We start from the raw sequence: 24662 nt of genomic DNA, 5'->3' as shown, positions 1-24662 counted from the left end.
TGTTAGTGTCCATATGACCTTGCTATTAGGCTAAATGCCCCAAATGCTTCTATGAGAGTGTCTGAGGGGAAAGGTTGTTTCAGGAGCAGTGAATAAGTGAAATCCACCTGCACGATAACAGCCACACTTCCTGAGTGCAGACAGTGTGCCCTGTGGCTTACAAACACGAGTTAGTGACCCTCGTAATTCCCCCCCCACCCCGAGGAGAGTACATCATTATCCCCATTTCACAGATGGGAAGACTAAGACCCAGAGAGGTTAACCTGGCCAAGATCCACAACAGCCTGGTAAACAGCAGAGCCCACACTTGATTCGTAGTCTTTCCATCAGCCTTCCCTCTTTATTTGCTTTTAAAATTTTATTTGTGCTAAAATACACATAACGTAAAATCTACCATCTTAACCATTTTTAACTGCAGTACAGTGGCATTACGTGCATTCACACTCATCACCATCATCCACCCCTAGAACTCTCTTCATCTTGCAAAACTGAAACTCTGTCCCCATTCAACAATAACTCCCCATCCCCCCCTCTCCCCAGCCCCTGGCAACCACCATTCCACTTTCTGTCTCTCTGAATCTGACTTCTCTAAAGAGTGGAATCAGACAGTATCTGTCTTTTTGTGACTGGCTTATTTCACTTTGCATGATGTCTTCAAGTTTCATCCATGTTGTAGCATGTGCCAGAACTTCCTTTCTAAGGCTGAATAATATTCCATTGTATGTATGTAACACATTTTTTTTTGTCCCTTCACCCATGGAAGGACACTTAGGTTGCCTCCACCTTTTGGCTATTGTGAATATGCTGCTGTGTTTAACTCCTAACCACTAAGATACATAGACACTAGGAGAATGAGTCTTAAAGGAAGGCGCACCGCCATGGGCTGCCTGACATGCCCCAACCTGAGCAGATCAGCCAAGTACTATGTGGCCCATCACCCACTGGAGAAGGCACCATCTCACTGGCAGGGGAAAGCGATGCCCAAGGCCAAAACCTCCCACAGGTTGGCCAACTGGAGAGCCACAGCTCCATGCTGGCACACCCAATGCCAGTGTGTTTCCCTGAGCCTTAGATTCTGGGGAAAAAAAGGTTCTTCAAATCCAAACTGCTCAGTCCAGACTTGACTGCAGGATTCCCCACCTGGACGGAGCATGCCCTGGGACTCCACTGGTGCATCCGCCAACCCTGCCGGCTTCTCCACTCGGTGGTTCCGAGGGCGGCTAGGGGTGAGCTGTGTTCCCTCCTGAGGTTACCACCCTAAGGTTTTTGGAAATGTGAGGAGCATTTCTGGTTGTCATAACCATCTGTCTGGGGGACGCTACTGACATTTAACATGTGGAGCCAGGGACAAGAGGTGCCCTGCCATGTGTGAGGCAGTCACCCGCAACAAAGAATTGTCCTGCATCGTGAATCACTTCCAAACGTCTCATTAAAACGTATCTTGTAAGCAAGAAACCTCATTATAATCATCTGGGCCTAAAACCTAATTACGTTTTGCAAATGAACACAAAGTAATTCTGCATGGTTTTTATATGCACCCGATTTTCCAGGAATGCAACTATTGAGTAAATTGAGGGAGACTGTATTTTTTTTTATATTGGAACTTTCCCGAGAGTTGTTCACCATTTTGGAAAATCATGGCAATGCCACTCCTAGCATTTTTTTTTTTTTTTTTTTTGCTTTTACTTTTATTTGTTTTTTGTTTTTTGTTTTTTTGCAGCATTTATTCCTGGGCCAGAAGTTTTTGTTTCTTCAGTTTCTTCTGGGATATCTTTGTCTTCTGTGCAACCTCCTCTTCGGGTTTAGGAATAATCTGTTCTTTTTCAGGAAGGATCATCTCAGTGTGGCAGGGAGAGCTCATGTATGGGTTGATCTGACCATGAGCTCTGTAAGTCCTGTGTGGCATCTTGGGTGCTTTGCTCACCTGGATATGCTTAATGACCAGAGAATCTACATCTAAGCCCTTAAGTTCAGCATTACTCTCTGCATTTTTGAGCATGTGCAGTAAAAATTCAGCACTTTTTTTGGGCTACCGACCCTGTGTCCAGCCCCGCTCTTTGGCCTGGGCACACCTACCAACTCCACCATTGTAACGACAGACTGGCACACATTGCTTCTGTAAAGTCACATCCTTCAGATACGTGGTGGCTTTTCAGATATGCATACCCTGAATGGCCTGGGCAGTTTCACGAGTGTTCTTAAAGTGAACACGAAGATCTGAGCCTCTTGATTTGCACGATTTTGTGGGGTTTTCTGGGTCAAGTAAATAGTGAACCATTTTTAGAGATCACCTCAGACCGCTCACCCAAAAAGGACTCCTAGCATTTGAGTTGCAAAAAATATATATAACTTTATCAGTTTTATTCGAATTGCCACATTCAAAGTCCACTTTAGAGGCAACCCCCCTCCACAGGAGGGGTCTATGTCTGCCACTCACCGCCGCCCCCCACCCCCGTCTTCTGGTATAGTCCTGCCCCAGCATTTACATGTTGAAATACATATTCTGTTTTTATACATTTCTATTCTTTTATTTCTTCTTTTACACCCAGGACATTATATTACTTTTATTTTTAAACATTTTGTGTGTTGGTCGATTATGTTAGACCACAAATCCTGATGCAAACCTCTTGGGGGCCAGATGTGTTTCAGAATTCAGAATTCTCCAGATTTTAAGTACTAAAAGTAGTATGGTGCGCCTACAATATGTTATATAACCCCTCAGCGGGGTCTAGAACAGCATCCTGTCATCAATCACACATATTTCTACAGCAAAACGTATATACGGACACATAAGAGTGCGATGAATTACGTCTACGTGTAGCTTCAGATCAGCTCAGGGCGGGTTTTGTTGACAAAATTTTAAAAACCGATTTAGGATTTTCGAAGCGTTTTGGATTCTGGATAAGCGATCGTGGCCCTCTATTTTGTGGCTCTCACTGGGCGATAATATAACGAAGGGGGCGGTTTAAGAACGAGGCACTGGATCTGATAGGCTGCGAGCATGGCTCCACCCACATCTCACAGTCAGTCTTTGGAGGGGTGTGTGAGGGTCCACCTGAGGACCTCCCTTCCCAAAGCCTCCTCTGGCTTCAAGTGAATGGGACCTGGTTACTCTCTTTCCTGTCTGTCAGCTTTTGGACCTTTCCCAATTCACTTTGTCAGACAGCCGCCAACACACGTGATGCCCCCATGGTAACTGACAACATCTGATGGCTGCTCCAAGCAGGGCGGATAGCTGTTCTGTGATCCCCAATCCCTCCACTCTTATGCCTAAAGGTAAGCTGTTCTCTCTGCCTGAAATCCTGCTTTATCCCCCTTGTCCTCCAGGTGAGGGATTCCTTCTTAAAGCCCCAGGTTAGGGACTTCCCTGACGGTCCAGTGGTTAAGGCTCCGTGCTTCCAATGCAGGGGACACCGGTTCAATCCCTGGTGGGGGAACTAGGATCCCACATGCCCCATGGCATGGCCAAAAAAAGAAAAAAAGAAAAAGATGAAGCCCCAGGTTAAATGTCATCTATTTATGGGACTTCCCCAAAGTTTCCCAACGGCATTTGTCACTCCCTCAGGCAAGATTCCCGTTAACTCTTGGTATGTTCATTCATTCCAGAAACATATTTTTTTGAGTGCTTACTATGTGCCAGGGACTGGGCTAGGCTGAAGAATGTGGACCCTGTATGACCTTGGATTTCCAGGTCTCCCAAGGTCCTGATCAGGGCACAAGACACTCATCAGCCTCTTGTCCTTGCCAGGGGAGCGGAGGTTCCCTCCAGCCCCTCTCCCAGAACAGTTCCGTTCCTGCAGAGACAGGAACTCACATTTGTAGGGCAGCTACTTAATGTGCCAAACACTCTGCAAAGTTCTGTTCTCTTCAGAAAGGGGCCACTTGTTGGTGTGCCCAGCAGACAAAGTCCCAGGATAAATGTGCTGCATCTTTCTAGAATTTTAATTTCACTCAAAGATTTGGGAGGGAGAGTTAATTAGTGTGAGGTAAGTAATGTAAAACATGATTTTTACATTAATCAATAGTGGATATATAATAGCACGGAGCAGAATGCTAAATTAACACACGTTCTTAATTTATTATTTGAAGAGGTAATACATGTTCATGGAGCAAAATTTGAAAAGTATAAAAAAGTTTAGAATGCAAATTTACCCCTCTGTTCTCCAACCACCCAGCTTCACTCCCAGGAGGCAACCACTATGCCCAGATTCTTGGGAATCCTCCAAGAAATCATCTACACACAGTCCAAGCAAGTACCCATGTATGTGGGTTGTTGCTGCTGTTTAGTATAATGAGCATAAAATACACACTGCCCTGCATCTTGCTTTTTTCAGATAACACTACATCTTGGAGACCTTTTCATAAATCATAGAGACTTATTTCACTCTTTCAACAGCTGCACAGTTTTTCATTGTATGGATGTGTCAGAATTTGTTAACCAGCCCTGTGATGCTTATTTCCAGTATCTTCCTATTGCAAACAACACTACAACAAATATAACCCTGAATATTCTTCATTTGTACATGTGTTAGTATATCTGTAGGAGAGATTCCTGGAAGTAGGTCACAGGGCATATTGCATGGTCCACTTGCCCTCTGAAGAGTGCTCCCAATCTACACTACATCAGAGTATCTGTTTCCTGATCCTTTAGCCAATGCACCACAGACAACAACGTGTTCTTAAACTTTCTGACCTTAGCCAATCTGATGGGTGAAGACTTGTATCTCATTAGAGTTTTTATTTGCTTTTTTTAAATTATGAAGGAGGTTGAATATCTTTCTTTTCTTTTTTTTTTAATGTTCAAGACCCATTTGTATTTCTTATTCTGGGAACTGTTTCTTCATATCATTTCTCCATGTTTCTACTGGATTGTTGGCTTTTTTTTCTTATCAACATTTAGAATTTCTTTAAATATTAAGGAAGGGTCCCTTTTGCTATGTGAATTGCAAATATTTCCCTCCAGTATGTTTGTCTTTTGATTAGTTTGGTTCCCTCCCCTCCCCCCTCACCTCATTTGTTTTATACATATATATGGTAGCTAAATTTACCTTTGCTTTTATAGCTCCTGGGTTTTAGATCATCTTTAGAAAAGCTTCTCCCCTATCTGAGGTGCTTTAAGAAATATTCTCTCATTAATTCTTTCCACGAAAAGTTTATTAAGTCCTGGCTCTGTACCAAGCGCTGCTTTAGGGGATGGAGTTGCAGTGTTGAACGAGGCAGACCATGAGGACATGTTGAGTTCTTTTGCTAAGGTCTTTCGCACTTTTCCTAACTACTTTTACGATTTCATTTTTTGCATTTAAATCTTTCTTCCATCGGGAATTTAATCTGCTGTAGACTGTGAGGGATCTTTTTTTTTTTCCCCAGCTGGCAACCCAGTCAATCCCGACATCACTGACTAAATAATTTATCTTATCTTTACTAATTTGAGATGTCAGTTTTATCATATGCTAAATTCCCATAGCCAACACATTTTTATGCTAAAAACAAGACCTCAAATCAATGTCCTGCTTCCAGCTTCACCAAGAGACCCCTCAGGCTGTCAGTCTCCTTTTTATTTATTTATTTATTATTATTTTTTATTTTTTGGCTGCACCGCGCGGCATGTGGGCCCTCAGTTCCCCCACCAGGGATCAAACCCGCGCCCCCTGCAGTGGAAGCGTGGAGTCTTACCCACTGGACCGCCAGGGTAGTCCCAGTCTCTTTTTTTGCCTTTAGGAGCACTTGGTGGGAAGTCTGAATATCACCAATGTCTTTTTATCCTCTTTACTCTTCACAGTAGTAACCTCCAAGGTAGAGAGTGTATCTCCATTTCCCAAGCAAGGAAATTAGACCTAGAGATGTTACGACCCACACACCATCCATCTGCCTCTGGGAGTGAATGCCTGTTAGTTGAGAAGTCCAAGGCCAGCTCCACACAAGCTGTGCTTTCAGTCTTTCTTTGTAAATTTGAAATGGAAACCCGGAGGGTCCAGGCTCTGTAGGTTATAAAGGTTGTAAACTGTCAGAGGCCACATTTCTTGCCCAGTGGGCTAGAGGAACAGAATCTGTGGAGGGAGATGATGGAGTCTGAATCAGGCACCAGAGAAGGTTAGGGGGCAAGAAAAGGCAGGCCCACATCCACGGTTCTCTGTGTGCCGTATTCCTGTTTCTGTGTTCCTTGAGACCTTCCTATATCTTTAGATAAATTCTCCTTAAGCTGCTTTCACCTGGGATTCTGTCACCTGCCATCAAAAGGATCCTAGAAAATGGCTGAAATGAGCCCAGTCCTGGAATGGTTTGTTTCCAACAGCTTCTCTCGCGTACATCACAAATGGGGGCCAGGATGCTGTGTCAGCTCTGAATTGTGTCTCAAAGGGCAAATGGAATGTGTGGTCATGGCCAGTGCAGGGGCTCCAGAGACCAGGGCCCTCAGCCATCCACCATGTGAGCCCATCTGTAACCAGACTGGAGGGTTGTGACAGTACAAACACAAAGCCTACTTCTCTTTCCACCTGATTAAGGTGTTATTTAGAAAAATGAGACCTTCTTACTCGTTCTTACTTTCCCCTGGGCCCCTGTGTGATGGTGTAGACCAGGAACTCATGCCAGAACGTAGCCAGCATCTGACCCTCTCATCTGTTCTCCCCTCCCCAGGGTACTGTTGGTTCTTTCAGGAATTACAGCCACCCCCCAGCTTGGAAATCTGGAAGCCAGTTTCTCCTCAGTGCCTCTTGCCCTTGACCCTTCTTTTCCATTCTCACTGCCAATTCCAAGTGTTACTGCCTCGGGCCCAAATGGTTGTAATAGAGTCCTAACATTACTGACCCCATGCCTGTGCATGGCCTGAAATGCCCTATCTCACATGTGCACTAGAGTCCAAGTTCAAATATCACCTTCACTGTGGGGCCTCTCTGACCACCTAGGATTCGGCCTCTCCCTGTGACAAGAGGTTACAGAAGGAATTATCCAGGGATCAGCTGTGTGACCAGAAGCACGACCCCATGCTTAACTTTTTTGAGCCTCTGTTTCTTCATAGGTCAGATAGGATAAATAGCGGGGCTTTGGTGAGAATTCAAACTAGAAGGTAGAAATGACCATTTCAGGGCTTGCTCATAAAAGGGAACCCACCCTTGTGTCCTTTGCTCTCTTTCTCCAGTTTTCACAGCAGACTGTTAACTCTTTGAGGCCTGGGATCTTGCCTTACTGGGTGCCTTGCAGAGAGCATAGCATAAAGCAGGAGCTCAATGCATGCTGAATGAATAAATACATAAATGGAAGAATGAAGAAAAAACTCTCTCCAATCTTAAGACTCTCTGTTCAACCCCACGTGCACCTTTGCCAAATTAATACTCCTTCAGTTTGGCTTTCGACACATGTGTCACTTATTGTTGAAAAATCACCTATGGGGACTTCCCTGGCGGTCCAGTGGTTAAGACTCCATGCTTCCACTGCAGGGGGCACGGGTTTGATCTCTGGTCTGGGAACTGAGATCCCACATGCTGCGTGGAGTAGCCAAAAAAAAAAAAAAAAACCAGATGAAACTTAAAAAAAAAATAAAAAAATAAAAAATAAAAATCACCTATGGCTCTCTAGTGCCCATAGGTTCAAATTCCTTCCTTCAGATTCAGGGCTCCTCATGATCTGGCCCTACATACTGCTTTTTTGGTGTTATCTCCCATTATTCACTGCTACAGTCCTTTTAATGTAGCTGTTCTGGGACGTCTAGTCATTGCCAGCCACTTCCAAAAAGTCCTTTCCTTTCTCATCCTGTCTTTGCACCTTCATTCATACTTGGTTTCCTTACTAAAAGGCATTTCCTTCTCTCTGCCTAACCACCTCCTACTCATCAGTGGCAGAGAAAGCTAGTTGCTTCCTAATATCCCTAAAGAAATTGAAAAAAGTTCCCCAATAATTCCACCATTTAACATTTGGACATAGTTTCTTCCAAGCTTTATTTCTACGTATTTAAAAAATATTTTATAAGGAAAAGCAAACTTTCCTTATTACCCTTTCCGGAATTCCCAGTGAAATGAATGGTATTGATTCTCGTTGAGGGTGCTCAGGAAAGAAAAGGAAAGAGGGACTTTGCTTCATTCATTGGCATGGCATCTAGGACACAGGAGGAAAGGAATAAAAGAAAGTGACACCTTGAAAACGAGATTTGGGAGAATAAAAAGGAACTGATGTTCAAAAAAAAAAAATATTTTAAAAAATATTCATTGGGAAGCAGTTTCTATAATGACCACACACTTATTTCTACTTGCATAAACAAAAAGAAGCAAATAAAAATCACCATAATCCTACTATCCTAGCCAGTGATTTACCCCTCTGGTCACATGTACGCTTTAGGCACATATTAGTATTTAAAACAACAATTCCATTCAATTTTTTCACAAAGTTGAGATATTGTGATCTATCTAGTTTCTACTCTATTTTATTTGGTTAGCATTGTTTCAAAACACATTTTTCATGTCATTAAGAAAGCTTGGTAAACATAATTTTTTAAAAAATAGAAGCACAAAAAGCACAATATCCCATTGTTTGAGTAAACCATAATTTACTTAGTTTTTCCATTGCTCCACATTTAGGGTTTCTTTTTTCAAGTTTCCTTTATTTTAAACAATGCTACGATGAATATTTTTGTGCATAAATGTTTGACCTTGTTTCTCAATAGCTCCTTAGGATTACTGCAGTAACTACATGTCATGAGTGTTTGCCATGTACCAAGCATTAACTGCAACGTTACTGCACTGATTCCTCATAGCAATGCTATAAAAGGTAGATTATCATTCCCATTTCACAGACGAGAAAACTGAAGCACAAAGGGTAACGTGCTCAATGTGCTCAAAACCATGAGAGTGTGGCCAAAATTTAACCCGGCCAGTGTGACTCCCAAGCCCATGCTCTCAGGCGTGAACTTTTTAAGGCTCTTGATACATTTGCCAAATGACTTTCCAGAAAGGTTGTTCCAGTCTACACCAGCAATATAAGAGTGTCCATCACTCTTATTTCTCCTTTTTTCAAGTGATTGGTAGGCATTTGCATTTCAGTTTCTCTGGGCTGTCTCTTCATGTGGTTTGCCCATCTATCAGTGAAGGTTCCCACAGACCACTAATTAGCTCAGCTAAACTTCCAGTGGCAGGCAAAGTGGTGATGTTTCCCCCAGAATCTGGCCACATTCGTCCCACTCTGATGTGAGAGTGACCTAACAAACGCAAACACTATAAAATAACATTTTTATACTGGGAGACATAGAGCCTTCTAGGCCTATCGATTTGTGCACAGTCTAGAGGAGCTTTCATCTGGAAGCCAGCGCCATATGTAATTTGCATGTTCAGGAAATTACATAATTACATAAGAAGTGCTATAATTACATAAGAAGTGCTTTCTTCTTTGTACGTGAGATGCTTATTCATGCATATCAGTATAATTTCAAAAGAAATAAAAACAGGTTAATTTCAAAGAGAATCAAGAGTTTGCTATAATTGAAGTATAAAGTAACACAATGAAGAAAATGCATTGATTTTTCTTTAAAATGCCAATATCATAAAAATTCTGCAATTGGATTTTGGGTGGCATTATGGGCATGAACAATCCCCTTTTGGAAGACTGAGGCCATCTCAGGGTAGCATCTGAAATGTATTTTTTTTTTTCTTTTTTAAAAATTTTTATTTATTTATTTATTTATGGCTGTGTTGGGTCTTCATTTCTGTGCGAGGGCATTCTCTAGTTGTGGCAAGCGGGGGCCACTCTTCATCGCGGTGCGCGGGCCTCTCACTATCGCGGCCTCTCTTGTTGCGGAGCACAGGCTCCAGACGCGCAGGCTCAGTAATTGTGGCTCATGGGCCCAGCTGCTCCGCGGCATGTGGGATCTTCCCAGACCAGGGCTCGAACCCGTGTCCCCTGGATTGGCAGGCAGATTCTAAACCACTGCGCCACCAGGGAAGCCCTGTATTTTTTTTTTTTAAACACAGTATATTTATTTACTTATTTATTTATTATAAATTTATTTATTTATTTTTGGCTGCGTTGGGTCTTCATTGCTGCTTGCGGGCTTTCTCTAGCTGCGGTGAGCAGGGGCTACTCCTCGATGCGGTGCGCAGGCTTCTCCTTGCGGTGGCTTCTCGTGTTGCGGAGCATGGGCTCTAGGCATGCGGGCTTCAGTAGTTGTGGCGCACAGGCTTAGTTGCTCTGCGGCATGTGGGATCTTCCCGGACCAGGGCTCGAACCCATGTCCCTGAACCCATGTCCCCTGCATTGGCAGGCGGATTCTTAACCATTGCTCCACCAGGGAAGCCCTGAAATGTATTTTTCTTAACACAGTTTTGACGCCACATTTCTTCCAGGGCCGTTAATGCCTTGGGCAGTGGGACGGGACATCCACTGCTCACCAGTCTGGCGTGCTTCTCTGGGGTCCCTTGTATACTAGCATCAGCCACCATTCACGAGCACCCACTATGTGTTAGACAGTGGGAGGTGTTCTACACATGCCTTGGTTCTCATCTGCACAGTAACCGTGCGAGGTGAACAGGATTTGCTCCAGCCTTGAGATGAAGAAGCCGAGGCCCAGCAGTCACAGGTTAGCGGGAGAGCTCGGAACCTGAAAACCCGAACCTGGGCCCATTGGCTGCACCCCGCTGGCGGAGGGCTAGTGGAATGGACCAGTTATTATGAATGGCTATCCCTCCTCCTTCACAATTGGCTGGGCTGCATCCAAGGGAGAATTTTGGTGGATCAGAAGAAATCTGAAGAGTAAATGCATTTGCATTACTGTTTTGGGGATCTACACTCTAAAGACACTGTGACAGTGACGAAGGGTTACTGGCACTTGTCTCCCCAGACTGACAGCTATCAAAATCCATTCTTGCCCTGAGCTGTCGTCCTTGAAAAATTAGTAACACACACTTACATGACCGTTCATACAGTCCAATGGACATGCTCTATTGCCTACTTTTCTCAGCTTCTCATACAAGTTATAAAAGTCTGAAGGCGCTCCATTGTGCTAGGCAGGTACTGTGGTAAAACGTCCTTCTTCCTCTTTCCTCCACATAGTGTGAGGGGTCTGGAGACAAAATGATCCTGTTTGGGCCGATGAGTTAACAATGTCAGGGGCTGCTGGTGCCAGTTACTGAGGGATGGGCAGGTTCTCAGACAGGAAAAGGAGACTTGGAGGATGGGATCATGGCCAGTAGCAGGAATGCCATTTCCTCTGGGCATCTTCTCCTGCGTAGGGAGAGGAGAGTGCCCTAGATGGGTGGTGCTGGGGGGCAAAAGTTGAAATAGCCCCTACTCTAGGAGGTATGCCTGGGGTTGGTTGACCCCTGTGCATATAGCTCTCTCTCTCTCTCTCTCTTTTTAAAATACCTGATATATTTTGGTGAAAATATTTCCATGCCTTTTTCTGCTATTAGCTTGAGGGCTCCAGGGTAGGATCATTGCTACTCACAGAACATAAGCCAGAACCGAGCTTATGTTAAGCTTATCCCACCGATGGGATTGGCATTTAGGAAATATTGAGATGAGGACTATAAGGAAGTCATATTCTGTAAGTTGCTCTATGTGGCTGTCTGTTACTCATTGAGTTTATTTCTTCGTTAAATATCCCTGAGCTTCTAGTCAAGTCATATTTAAATGCTGCATCTAGTCTCAGATGTCCCGGAGAATTAAGTAAGGAAATTAAGGTATCTATGCCAAACTGTAAAGGGGGAAACAATACCTCCCCATCGATTTCCCTCCCCTTCTCCCAGGATAACAGAAATGATGATTAAGAGTCCCGACGGGAAGGTGAATTTCAGGGAGAACAGTTGGGGTGTTAACGACTGTCTCTTGGATATTCTCCATTTCTAGTCTTGGAAAATCTAACTTTCATTTGATTAAGGAAAGTAGCAGGTTTCTCATCGGCACTATGCCTGTATTTTATGCCTATAAAAAGCAGGCAACAGCCTGCACTTTTAGGGAACATGCAATACAATAATCTGTTCTGAACTGGAGCTGACATCTGAAGCTTCTCATGGGCCTACCTGCCTGACAGTAGTGAAAACTACAAAAACCTAGAACCGAAAACATAGAAGCACCTTCTATATTTTGTATTTCTCTAATAATAGCTACCTAAAGATACTCTGCTAGTTACATCATCATACTGTCACTAATCCTCACAACTCTGCAAGGTAAAATATTACACTAAACCTACCTTTACAGACGAGGCAACAAACGCAAAAATTTTGTAATTTTCCCAAGCAGGAGGCCCCAAAGGTCATAAGCTTGTAAGGGCCTAAGCTGGCATCAGAACCTCTTGTTATTGCCACTTATGTCAGATGGCTTCTGATATGACTGATATCCACTGTTTTCTCTAAGCTAATTTTCAGACTTCTTGGTCTGCGGAATTATTTTTTTTAAAGGATCAGTGATTACTTGTAGGTTCTTTTTTCTTTTTTTAATTGACTCCCATGTATGTCAATCAAAACAGTTTGTGCATGCAATTACAGTTTTCAGAATGGGTGCTTGGAATGGAGCAATATGAAAAGAAATGGAAAAAAATCAAACCTTGGCAACTGGTTTAGTAAGAATTATACTTCTAAGCTTGCAATCCATGAGGAATTTGCAGAATTTCCTCTTCCCGAACTGAACTTCTTCCTTCCTTCATTTCCCAGGTCAGCTTAAATCCTGGCTCTTGCTTGAGGCCTCCCCTCAAATGAAAAGCTCCTCTTTCACACTATGATAATATGTATAGAGCGTCCCAGTCAGATTGCTCATTTGATCACTTAATCAGAGTCTGCCTTACCATTTTACTGAACTGTGTCCTGAGCTTTTGGTTTTTACTACTTTCAGTGTCAAGGGCACAAGGGCTAAAGGTTACACTTCTTTTTATCCCTTTTGTAGCAAGATGGTGCTGTGCTCATAGAAGTTGCTCAGTAATACTTGATGCATGTATAAATAGGTGAAAAATAAGTGAATTTGGAAAAATTCAGGGAGTAAGTAGATTAGGATGGTATAGTAACAGACATTTTAAAAAGTACTTTAAAGTTTATAAAATGCTTCTCAAGCAACCTCATTTGTACCTCAGAATAACCCAGAGGAAACTGGCTTGGAGAGGTTAAGAGACTTACTCTTGAAACCCAGATCCCTCTCCTCTAAAGCTTGTTGTATTTCCATTATAGTTGACTCTTAATTATGAATATGAGATTAAATGTGGAGACAGCCCCCCATAAAACATCCTCACCAGCAGAGGGCGCAAGAATATGCATGGGTCTTGGAGTAAGATTTGCATACTGGCCCAGCCACTTTTTTTTTTTAATATAAATTTATTTATTTATTTTTGGCTGCGTTGGGTCTTCGTTGCTGTGTGTGGGTTTTCTCTAGTTGTGGCGAGCAGGGGCTACCCTTCGTTGCGGTGCGCAGGCTTCTCACTGCAGTGACTTCTCTTGTTGTGGAGCACCAGCTCTAGGCGAGCCGGCTCAGTAGTCGGGGCTCGCGGGTTCTAGAGCGCAGGCTCAATAGTTGTGGCGCACCGGCTGAGTTGCACCGCGGCATGTGGGATCTTCCCGGACCAGGGCTCGAACCCGTGTCCCCTGCATTGACAGGTGGCTTCTTAACCACTGTGCCACCAGGGAAGCCCCTGGCCCAGCCACTTTAAGAGCTAGTGACCTTGGGCAAATCATTTTATTTTTCTGAGCCTCATCTGTAAACTATTGATGATAATCTCCCCTCCCCCCAGCACTGCAGCGTAGTCATAAGGATTAGAAATATTCTGTGGCTAGCACATAGTAGATGAACAGTAAATTGTATCTCTCCTGATCCCCAAAAGAAGATCACAGGAGCGGTTTGGAGGTTAAATCGATATTAATTCTTGTTTGATGTTTTAATAAATATTTGAAATTAGTTTGCATATTTGACCCTTAAAATAGCTTAAATGGGCAAAGAAATGAATATTGATGAAAAAATTTTAATACCCAATGCTGGCAAGAGTGAGGAAGCCAATTGGAACAACTTTTCTGGATAGAAAGCCTTAAAAATATGGTATGTCCTTTGCCCCAAAATCCATTTAACCTAAGAAAATAATATTGGATGGTAGCAAGATTTAGCAAAACAAAGGATGTCATCATCACTCTTTATAACAGCAAAAGAGGAAACAACCTAAATGTTCAATGTAGGGCACAGGCTTAATAATTATAGTTTCTCCATCAAACTGAACACTGTGCAGTCATTAAAATGATGTTATAGAAGAATATTCTAAAAGGAAGGATGATCGCAACACAGCAAGCAAAGATCACAAGACACAAACAGCCCGCTTTAACTTTTGTTTAAAAATATACACAGGACAGAAATCAAAATTTCCATAGGAGATGTGATTGTTAGTAAAGCTTTTTTTTTTCCTACTTCTCTTTGTTTATCTTATTCTCTAAATGTTCTGCAATAAACATGTATCACTTTTTTGATAAAAATAGTTTTTTCTTTTACATGTGCAGAGTTGGTGTTTTTTTTAAACACTGCCTGTCAGCACAACCAGACCAGTGGTCAAGTAAATTAAGTTAGTTGTAATAAAGTAACTTGGAAGTTTCAAGTAGTTAGTTGAAGAGAGTAATTAAAATCCTAATGAAATTACACAGCACTGGTCGCTTAGCTGCAGTAAGGCTGCTCTAAATATAGACACTGGGTTCCACTTTCTCAAAAGGCCTAAAAATGGCATAACATAAAAAATGAACAATTGTTCACGTAAAGGGCCATGTGCCATGTTTGTCCTAAACCACTGTAACCCGAACTCACCCATATCTCATCCTCCAGGCTGGCTGCATGTCTCTGGAAGGGTGTATTTGCTCTACATTACTCAATTTACTTTCTTGAACTTGAAATGGAGTGGAATTTCAATGTACAGTTACCCATTAGCTCCAAGGCTAAATTTAAACCTTTAATTAAATTAATCCCTTGATCTTAAACACATTGCTTCTCCCTCAGGAAAGTGTAGAGGGTTTCTTAGATGTCACAGAACTCAAGTCAGTGTGACAATTGTTCCTACTGCATTTGGTAAGTCACCCGAACCGCATAGGGAAATCTGCAGGCGTTTTCGGATGGCTCATGGTAACCCCCCACCACTCCAACCCCCCCAGGACAGGCATTTGTTGGGCGTGGGTTTGGGGTACAGAATTCTGCCACCCCTCACAGATCCAGAGCTGCAGCTTGGACAGGTACTCATCTTTACAGAAGACATTGTAGGTACCAGATGGATGTTTATGAAATAAATGACAGAAAGTAGCTGTGCATATTGTTCCCAGTTTATATGGGAGGAAAAGAGATCATAACCCACAAAAATTTGCTAGGTGACAAGGGGAAAAGGTTGTGAGGCCATCTTAGCTTACCTTGGTCTTCATGGAAAACGGAGCACGTTTCTGGGCCGAAGTAAAAATTGATGTTGGCCTTTGCTAAGAAAGAGATGAAAAGTGACAGCACCATCAAATGGAGATGTGTCAATTAGTCTGGCCACACGTTTGATGTTCGCGCCTGGGTTCTGACGCACCCTCGGGTGTGCATTTAAATCAGGGGCTGCATCCTCAGTCTGCGAATGAATGAAACACAAACTCAACGGTTAGCGATAGCTTTATGGTGGGACTGTCCACATAAGGGGTGTGTAACTATTAATAAGGATATATTTCTCGGGGCCCAACAGCAGGGCGGGATCCAGTTAACAAGCTCGCGGGCCAAATCTCCGCGTCGCTCCAATTAATTGTCCCGCAGACCCACAACTCTCCCGGGACCACATTTTCACGCGGTGACTCATGGGGTTCTGCTCGCGCCCCCAATTCCCAGTCCAAGCGCTCCGAGGAAACGTGCTACCTCCCTCACCTGGGCGCGCGCCCTGGGAGCCACCAACTCTCCCCGCAGTCGGCCCGGACTACCTGGACCGCCCGGCCGATCCCTCGCCCCGCCACCCGCTCGGCTTTCCCTTCCTCCTCCTCTTCCTCCTCCTCCGGCCCCCCGCCTCCGGCCGCCAGCCTCCGCGGCTGCCGCCTGCGGCTTTGTTTTCCTCCCAGGTTTCATTCCCCACACGTGATACAGTGTTTTTGCAAAGAGCGCTTCGGAGCGCGAGCGCGGGGCGCGCGCACCTATAAATACGGACACCGTGGCCCGAGAGTCGGAGACTGCGGGGTCTGAGAGGGCCCGGGACCGAACCCCCAGGCTGCTGGCGGGCGGGCAGACGGCCAGCGAGCCAGCGAGCCGCGCGCGTGGGCCGGAGCGGCGGCGCCCCCCGCCCGAGCACCGAGGGGCGAGCATGGCCCGCCCGCTGGGGGGCCGGGCCGCCGCGCACGCCGCCCGCGCCCCGCGCCCTGCCCAGCCCGGGTCACCGGCGCTCGCGCCCGCCGCTTAGCACTCGGGCGCCGCTCGCTTCTCGGGGCATCGCGGAAATATCGCCGCAGACGGACACAATGGCGGCGACTGCCGCCACCACGGCCGCCACCGCCGGCAAGGCCGTCCGCAGCAGCAGCAGCAGCAGCGCCGGCACCGACGCCGCGGGCACCAGAAGATTGCAGCAGCCGCCGCAGCAGCAGCCTCAGCCCGCGGCCGCCGCGCCGGCCCAGCCGCCGCCGCAGCCGCTGCTGCCGCCGCCCGAACCCCCCAGGAAGCCGCGCATGGACCCGCGGCGCCGCCAGGCTGCCCTCTCCTTCCTCACCAACATCTCGCTGGACGGACGGCCGCCGCTGCAGGACGAGGAGTGGGCCGGCGGCGAGGAGAGCGGCGCGGCCAAGCCGGGCGCCGGCAGCGCCTGCGGCGCGAGGACTCGGCTCAGCCTGCTCGCCGCCGCCGAGCGGGGCGGTTGCGGCGCGCTCGCCGCGGCGGGCACGGCGGCGGCGTTGGCAGCTGGATCGGGCCCCTGCCACCCACCGCCCTCGCCGCTACCGCCCCTGGTCCCCGGCGGCCACGCGACCGTGCTCGGCCCCGGGGCGGCCCGAGGGTTCGCGAGCCCCCTGGGCGCGGGCCGGGCATCGGGGGAGCAATTGCAGCCGCCCCGGCCCGCGCCTCTCGCCGCCTGCGTTCAGCCGCAGCTGCCCGACGGGCCCGGGGGCGCCGGGCAGGACGAGTTAGAGGAAGACGACGCCTTTACCAGCGTGCACGTGCCGGCGGCCGCCTTCTTGGGCTCCGGGACCCCCGGGAGTGGGAGCGGTAGTCGGGGCCGCCTCAACTCTTTCACTCAGGGAATCCTGCCGCTCGCCTTCTCCAGGCAGACCTCGCAGAACTACTGTTCCCTGGAGCAGCCGGGCCAGGGGGGCAGCACCAGCGCCTTCGAGCAGCTGCAGAGGTCCCGGTGAGTATCCAGGACGCCACGCGCGCCTTACCTCGCGTCCCTCCCGGCCCGCTCTCTGCTGCGGGACTCGGTCGCTCCCAATTCCCGCGCCCTGCCGGATCCCTGGGCTTCTGGCGCGAATTCCAAACTACGAGGGCACGCGGAAGAGGGAAGGTCTCTAGGGAGCGTGTGTGTGTGTTCACACGTGTGTGCACGAGCCCGGCACTCACAGAGCAGAAACACCATGCTCATGCAGTGGGTCCCGAGTTAGGGCTTGCGGGAGCCCACTAAAAAGCGGCCCCAAAACCTCCCACTGCACGGAGGAGATCACGAACTTCCAGAAACCGGGTCCCGACCCGGAGAAGCACTCTCCTTGCGCCAGGCAAGACTAGGCGGGGCGCAGAGTTGAGCCGTGGGTCCGGCCGGCGGCTAAGCGGAGCGTGTGAGCCTGAACTTGTCGCAGACACGCCGTGAATCCCTCCTGAGAAGTTCTGCCTGCGCTCAAAGTATTCCAGTGTCCCAGGAGAACTTGGCGTTTTCCTTTTGCTTTTCTAAGAAAAGGGAAGTCCTTATGTTCCCTTGAACCAGGTCTTGGGGGTGGGGGACAGGGAGGAAATAGGGCTTGAGGATCCTTTTTTCCATTCCAAGGTGAATTTGCTGAAATTAGTGGAAAGGTGGTTGTGTTCGCTCGCTTAAGTCATCTGCGGGTATCAAGCATCTTAGCAAAACCGTGAAATGTTGGACACTTGCTTATTCAGGAAATGGCTAGAGCTTGTCACTTATGTTCCAGGGACAGTCGGGGAGCTAGGTCTGCATCAGGCAGTGGGACTGGAGATTGGGAGAGAACAGGAGTGGGGAGCCCCAAGGAAGTGCAGACCTGTTCCCTGGGAGGCTTGTTACTTAGGAAGGCCTCTTAGGCTCCCTATGGCTCAGTTATTTTAACCTCCTGGGGCTTCAGTTTCCCCTTCTGGAATGGGACCTTGCCAACATGTTGCAGGCCTCAAGGTGAGAAGGGGGAACCTTTCCTGTTACAGCCTCTCTCCTGTAATGCTCATCTGGACAGCCTCTCTCCTGTAATGCTCATCTGAACACTTAGGCTTTTTCTGGCCTAAGTAAGAAGGTGGCCTGTTGGAAAACTTAACTTCCTCCTGCAGTGGATAGATGGGAAAGAGCAAGCCAGGCTCCTGCAGAATTTTGTTCTGAGTCTGTTTCTTCCCAAGTGGTGAAATCATGACACTGCTTGGTATGTAGCCTCCTAGCTGAGTGCACATGGGCTGCGGGCAGGGGTGTGGAGCAGTCGAATAGCTCTGTGACTGCACGGATGATTAGTGACGCTGGGCACAGGTGACAGCCTGGGCCTGGCATTTCTTGTCAGAGCATGCCTCTCCCCGTTATTGGGCCAGTGCACAGGAGGGGAGGGGAATCCCTTCCGTTCTGGGTGAGTGGTTCGGACTCAGCAGTTTCTGGGCAGCTTGACATCACGCACTGGCTCTTAATGACTCTATAGTTTGAGCATGAGCCCAGCTTGTCCAGCGGGTCAGGACAGGAGTTGTAATAAACATACATGTTATTCTAAGCCAGTGTGCAAGATTGGCCTGTGTCTCGTAGTAGACAGATGTGTTCCCATGCTCAAAACATCTGGAGATCAAATTACTTCACACTTTGTCTCCAAGAATCTCATTTCAGAGGACACGGAGGATCTTGTGTGTTGATATTTCTGATACAAAAAATAGCCAGATTTAATCTCTGAACCTATAAATATGAACCCCTTGGATGTTTTATTGATTCCCCCCCAACACACACATTAAGATGAGTTAGTCAGTATAAGATGCTTCCTTAACCTGACAGTCACATTCATCTTACTACTTCGGAATTATCCATATCCGGCAACTTGACGGGCGTTTAAAACATTACATCTGTCAACAGAAATAGTGTCAAATTTAATGTGCAGAGAGGAAGTAAATGGGTAAAACAGAGATTTAAGAAGGCCGTGAAGAGCTAGCATGGCCGCTACTCATGGAGTGGCCAGGAACTTGGAATCTCCTAGGACACTTTGTTTCCTACACCGCCCTGCTTGCAAGAATTTTGTCAGAAGTGTGGTGCTTTTGTGATCACTAGAGAGTACTTTCACCTGCCTAGATGAATGGTGATGTGGAGTACAGACTCATTTGAATAAGGCCCAGGCCAACTTAAAGAATGTCATTTGTTTTCCTGGTATGCCTCCCTTTAAGAAATTCTCCTAGCCTGGGTGGTTCCATATACTACTTCGTAGATGTTCTCCTGGGGTGTTGTTTTTAAATCATATTATGCTTTCCTTGGATTTGTTGCTTGCAATGTAAAGAATTCCAAACAACCTTCCTGCTCAAAACTGAGTTCTTGGACCTTCAGAGCTCTTACAAATGCAAACCCTCAGGCCCTACTCTGGACTACTTGAGTGCAAACTTGCATTTTAACAAGATCCCCAGATGATTCATATACAAGTGAAAGTTTGGAAAGCACTGCCATAGTTAATTGAAATCTGCCTTTTTTTTTTTTTCATGAATTTGGGATTTCATATATCCGGTTTGTTATGGGTATATAAAAATCAGAATCTCCTGATCTGAAATCTTGAAACCCTTTCTTTTTTGTTACTTCCACCTGGACACTAATCACAATTACTACTTGTACTTCCAAATCTTGAAATATGACAGGAAAATTTCTGTGCCCAGGCCTTGGCACAGATGTGTCCATGGATTGATGACTCCATCTCTGTGCTTTCGGCTGGATATTTGACATTTATCCCAGTGAATCCTCACAGCCACCCTATGTGTAGATTCTTTCTCAGACCCAGTGTTGGCCAGGATCTTTGTGATCCAAGCCTGATGTCTTTCCTCCGCCACTGCACTGTGCCTTGCATGCAGTAGGCCCCAGGAGAATTTTGGAGCTGTTGGCTATAAATGTTTGTCCGGGATACAGCAGGTCAGTCGTGCTGGTGTGATTCTGTGCTCCCTTTCCTAGTCCTCACATTTAGCCTTGCTACTTAACCAGTCTCCACCGAAGTGTATAGTGAACTTAGGACCACGGGCCTCGTGCATGCGGCTCCAGGCCTGCCTGGAGTTTGTGCTGGGGTTTGCTCTATGGCTAGGTGTCAGAGCTGGGAAACCAAAATGATGCCTTCTAGCTTGACATTCTGTTGTGTTCTCTGCCCGAGGAAGGTGTTAATAGGTGAAGGGGAGTGTAAATTTATACGGTGTGTTTTAAGGCTTTCTTTCACTTTAAAAATTTCACCTCAGGTAGCAGTTGGCAACGGGTTACTCCACTTCGTAGAGCTCCTGAATTGCAGAATGGAGCCCAGGTGAACAGACGTGCGCCATCGGCCCTGATGAGAGGGGCACACGGGGACCAGTGTATTAATTTAAAACGTGAGGGTTTTGCTTCTTAGAACACCCGTGTTAGCGTGTGACTTGTGGAGACTCGGGTCTTCAGTGGAAAGAGAGCGTGTGGTGCAGAAGAGTCCCAAGCCTGGGGTTCGAATCGGGGTGCACAGCCTTGGGCAGTAAGTCAGCCCTTCCGGAGAGCCCCGGCCTGTGTTCCAGACACTTTCAAGTGCAGACTGAGCTTACATTTATTATCGGGGGGCCGACTGTGTGGGTGGGAGCACATGCTAAGTGCTGTATGTATTATGTATGTAAATGAGTTTAGAGTCACCTGGGGATCTTGAGAAAAGGCAGATTCTGATCCTGCGGGTCTGGGGGTCCCAAGTCTGCGTTGTTAACTAGCTTCCTGGGAGGCAAATGGGCCGCACCTTGAAGAAGACTTTACTGGTACTCTGATTGTTCCTACTCTAAGGACCAGGAAACCAGGGCTCAGAGAGATTAAGTAACCTGCTCGAGGTCACTTACCCCTTGGGGCAGAGCTCAAGCTAACACTTGACTGCTCTGGAGCTTCTAACCAGCCCTCCCTCTGCAGGGCCCCTCCTGGGGTGAGACCTGGACTGGTACTGGGTCTGTGGTGTCCTCTTTACTGAAAAGAAAAATGTGAGCTAAATAGGGGATCGCCAACCAGAGTAAGAGAGGGGGGATGGACTTCTCTCCCCACTTTGTCACCTCCCTGCTTTGTGACTTCAGGCAAGTCACCACACTGTGTTCCAGCTGGAAGCCACCTGACCCTTCTGGATTTTAGAAGTCAGGAGAGGACTTTGACCTCCTCTGCGGTAAGCCAGCCCAAGTTATTGTTGAGCCACCTTTCCAGCAACATGCATTGTGGAAGCCAAAGCTGCAGTCCCGGGCCAGGCCACACCCTGGTCAGGATGCTCACCCACGACTCCTGCCAGGGCCTGAGGCGAGAGCCCAAGGTTCACCCGCTGCCCCCTTCCTTACAGTCACCAAGTTGTCATGCCATGGGTGAACTCAGCAGGGGAAATGCATCGGAAGCCTGCCCGCTGCTGGCAAGTGCCCAGCGAGGGCAGTGAATTCAAGTGTGACCCTTTGCCCTCCAGGAAGGGTGGGGGAAGCCACAGCCTGGCTTTGCAGTGTGTCCCCGTAGCCGGGCTGGGGAGCTCCGCCTGCTGGACACTTTTCCCCAGGAAGGAGAGTTGTTAGGTAGGGAGAAGGCCAAGGGCAGGTAGCCTTTGAACACACTGGGAAGGAGCAATAGGTGAGGCCGGGTGAGGTGAGGCCGGGTGAGGTGACACGATGTCGATCAGGAATGCCCAACCGGTACCCTGCCCCCCTGGGCTCTGGACCTGCCCCTGCCCTGGCTGGTAACCTCGGGCAGGTCGCTTCACCCCCCCAGCCTCTCCGTTTCCTTCTGGGATGAAAGCGCTGGGATAGTGGAGTGCTGTGTTCTTCCAGCCTAGTGCCCTGGGTGTCCTCGCCCTTGCGCCTGGGGATGAGTGGGTAACTGAACCTGTGTCAGACGCAGAGGTGGAGCTAAGTTTATCCTGGGAGGCTCCAGCTGGCAGGACGTGCACTAATGAATGAAGGAATGGGTTTCCCCGGGCGTAAGGGAGAACTTTAAAAGACATGTTCAGCTGTGCTCCCTCTGGCTGGGGCAGTGTCGCAACTGGCCTGCCGGCCCCAGGCGGCCATCCAGGCTGGAAGCCAGGACCACCACCCCTGTCTCGGAAGTGATCTGTGGTCCCCACCTCTGTTGCTTTTAAAGGGCCTTCAGGTTTACAAAGTGCTTTTGTAGACGTTGATTTCAGCCCCCAACAGCACGGAGGGGCAGGAATACAAGGTCACAGAGCCAGTAGAGGGTGACCCTAGGTGCTCTGTTATCTGTCAGGTATGTCGCGGAGGAAATTCTAGTTTGGGGACCTAATGCCTTGTATGATTTATTCAACAAACATGAACATCATGAATATCAATTATGGAGCGCCCCTGTCAGTTATGGGAGGTACAGACATGAGCGTGGTCCCTGCGTGTGTTGGGAGATGCAGGTAAATGGGCTGATTTTTCCGGTGATGAGAGCTTGGTTAGAGGTGAGCCTGCTATTTGAACCCTCACCAGGGCAGGGACACTTCACGCTCCCCACCGTGGGACCTGGCTCAGTGCCTTGATGCAGTATTTTTATTTAACTACCATGTCCCAGGTGTCGTTCTAAGCACCCTATGGAGGTCAGGCGAGTTCACATTTATAACAGCCCTTGGACAGCACCCCTGTATCGCCCCTAGTCTGAAGCACAGACAGGTTAAGTTACCGGCCCAGGATCCCTCAGGCTGTCCGTGGGAGCTGGGTTTGACGCAGGCATTCTGGCTCCAGGGTCTGGGCCCTGTAACCCGCTTGTCTCTGCTCCACTGTGGTTTGAGCCAGGCTCATAAATGCTTGTTCAACTGGCAGCTGAACTGGGGTGAAGGTGGCGTACGTGACCTCGAAGGGCACTGCTAGCCCTGCGGTTTCCTTATGTAGGTGTCTGCCTCTCTGTCCCTCAGGGAGGACCTCTGTGCGTGAGAGCCCAGGGGACAGCCCAGGGCGGACAGGATTCCGTGACTACAGCGATGCAGTCTTGCCCAGGGCCTGCCTGCACCCCCCCACCCTTCTCGACCACACCTAAATTCCTGTCACCTTTGTTATCTCTTCAGTGCACCTGTGCTTTCTGTGCCTTCTATCGTTCACAGGGAGGTGGAAGAGGAGCAGGAGCCTGGCACCCCCAGGAATGGGGTTTGTGGCCCTAGTTCTGCCACTTAACTCTGGGATGAGGTTCTCATCCATGAAATGGGAATAATAATACCACCTCCCTCCTGGGCATGTTTCCTTTCTTTGGACCCCCTGTATCTTCTCAGCGTCACCCCTTCCCCAGCCCAGGGGTTGGCAGACTATGGCCCATGGTCTCTTTATAAACAAGATTTTCTAGGACACAGCCACGCTTGTTCATTTCTGTATTGTCTTTGGCGGCCCTTGTGCTACAAGAGCAGAGTGGTGTAGTTGCGGCAGAGACCCCGTGGCCTGCAGAGCCTGAACTATTCATTCTGATTCCTTACCGAAACGCTTGAGATCTCTGCCCCCCCGCACAGGGCTCTGTCCCCAGAGATGTGGGCTGGTCGCCTGGTCCCTCCCTGTCCTTGTCTCCTGGAGGCTCCTGGCTTCTGTTTGGACCGCCAGCCCTTCTCCCCGGCCGACAGAGGGGCCTTTCTGAGGCCCACACCCGATCTGGGCAGTTTTAGATTCCTTGTATTTCATGTGTGGCCCTCCTGCCACCATGGCACCCTCTCTGCTCCCCTGCATGCCTGTCATCTCCATGCTGTGCTGGCTTTGCAAAGGACACCTGGGTTCTGGCACCCACAGGCTTCTCCATGGGAAGGGTCCCCACCAGACGCCCTTCCTCCCTTTTGGACCCATCACCCTGCAGAACCACCGCCCCCCCCCCATCCCCCCAGGTATGGTACTGAGCACGCCCTCCCGGGGTGACTTTCTTACTTCCCTGTGGGTCTGTGTGCACCTGCCTCTGGCCCCTCACTGGTTGGGGGACTTGCTGGAGACAGGCCTGAGGCTGCCCCTCACCTCAACTTTCTAGGTCTTTTATTTTCACCCAGCAGTCACTCCCGAACTTTTATTTGGTAAAGTAGCCAACCTACCACCTCCTTCCGCAGTCCTGCAGCAATGAACCTTCCTCCCTGAATGTTTCTTCCCCATCATCCACCCACCCACCCACCAACCCCACCCCACGCTCAGCAGCTTCTCCCCCTCCCCAGGGAGGGAAGATAGCACCTTCCCGCGTGCTGTGGGCTTCATATGCATTATTTTGTTTTATTCGTGTGGCAATCCTAAGGCACTGGGATTATACCCATTTTAGAGCTATGGACACTGAGGGTTGGAGGGGTTAAGGAAGCTGGTCTAAGCCCTCATAACTGGAATCTAGAGCTAGAATTTGAGCCCTGGTCTCTTCTAATCTGGCTTTCTGCCAGAGCCGGGAGTGTGCTGGACTG

General features: G+C 48.0%; 1 protein-coding gene, 1 long non-coding RNA gene and 1 pseudogene across 4 annotated transcripts in view; 1 reads left to right on the top strand and 2 right to left on the bottom strand.

The window, feature by feature from the left end:
- The window catches only part of LOC133075257 (uncharacterized), a 55534-nt gene extending 38134 nt beyond the window's left edge, over window positions 1–17400 (bottom strand). Inside the window, exons 1-2 of one of the 3 annotated variants that reach the window (XR_009697337.1) lie at window positions 17310–17400; window positions 15336–15532 (exon numbers count right to left, since the gene is read on the bottom strand). This is a non-coding gene — a long non-coding RNA (uncharacterized LOC133075257). Of the gene's footprint in view, window positions 1–15335; window positions 15533–15819; window positions 15880–16645; window positions 16736–17309 lie in introns of those variants that run through there. The other 2 variants (XR_009697339.1, XR_009697338.1) reach the window with 2 other exon arrangements.
- Window positions 1724–2278, bottom strand: LOC133075700 (large ribosomal subunit protein uL22-like; annotated as a pseudogene).
- Window positions 16292–24662, top strand: part of CABLES1 (Cdk5 and Abl enzyme substrate 1) — a 107272-nt gene continuing 98901 nt past the window's right edge. The window contains exon 1 of the mRNA XM_061169388.1: window positions 16292–17278. Within this exon, the coding sequence (XP_061025371.1) occupies window positions 16401–17278 (878 nt within the window). The 5' untranslated portion in view covers window positions 16292–16400. The remainder of the gene's footprint in view (window positions 17279–24662) is intronic.

Source organism: Eubalaena glacialis, chromosome 15 (genome assembly GCF_028564815.1).
Source record: "Eubalaena glacialis isolate mEubGla1 chromosome 15, mEubGla1.1.hap2.+ XY, whole genome shotgun sequence".
NCBI lineage: Eukaryota > Metazoa > Chordata > Mammalia > Artiodactyla > Balaenidae > Eubalaena > Eubalaena glacialis.
Note: the sequence above shows the minus strand (reverse complement) of the source record. Positions and strands in the feature narration are given on the sequence as shown.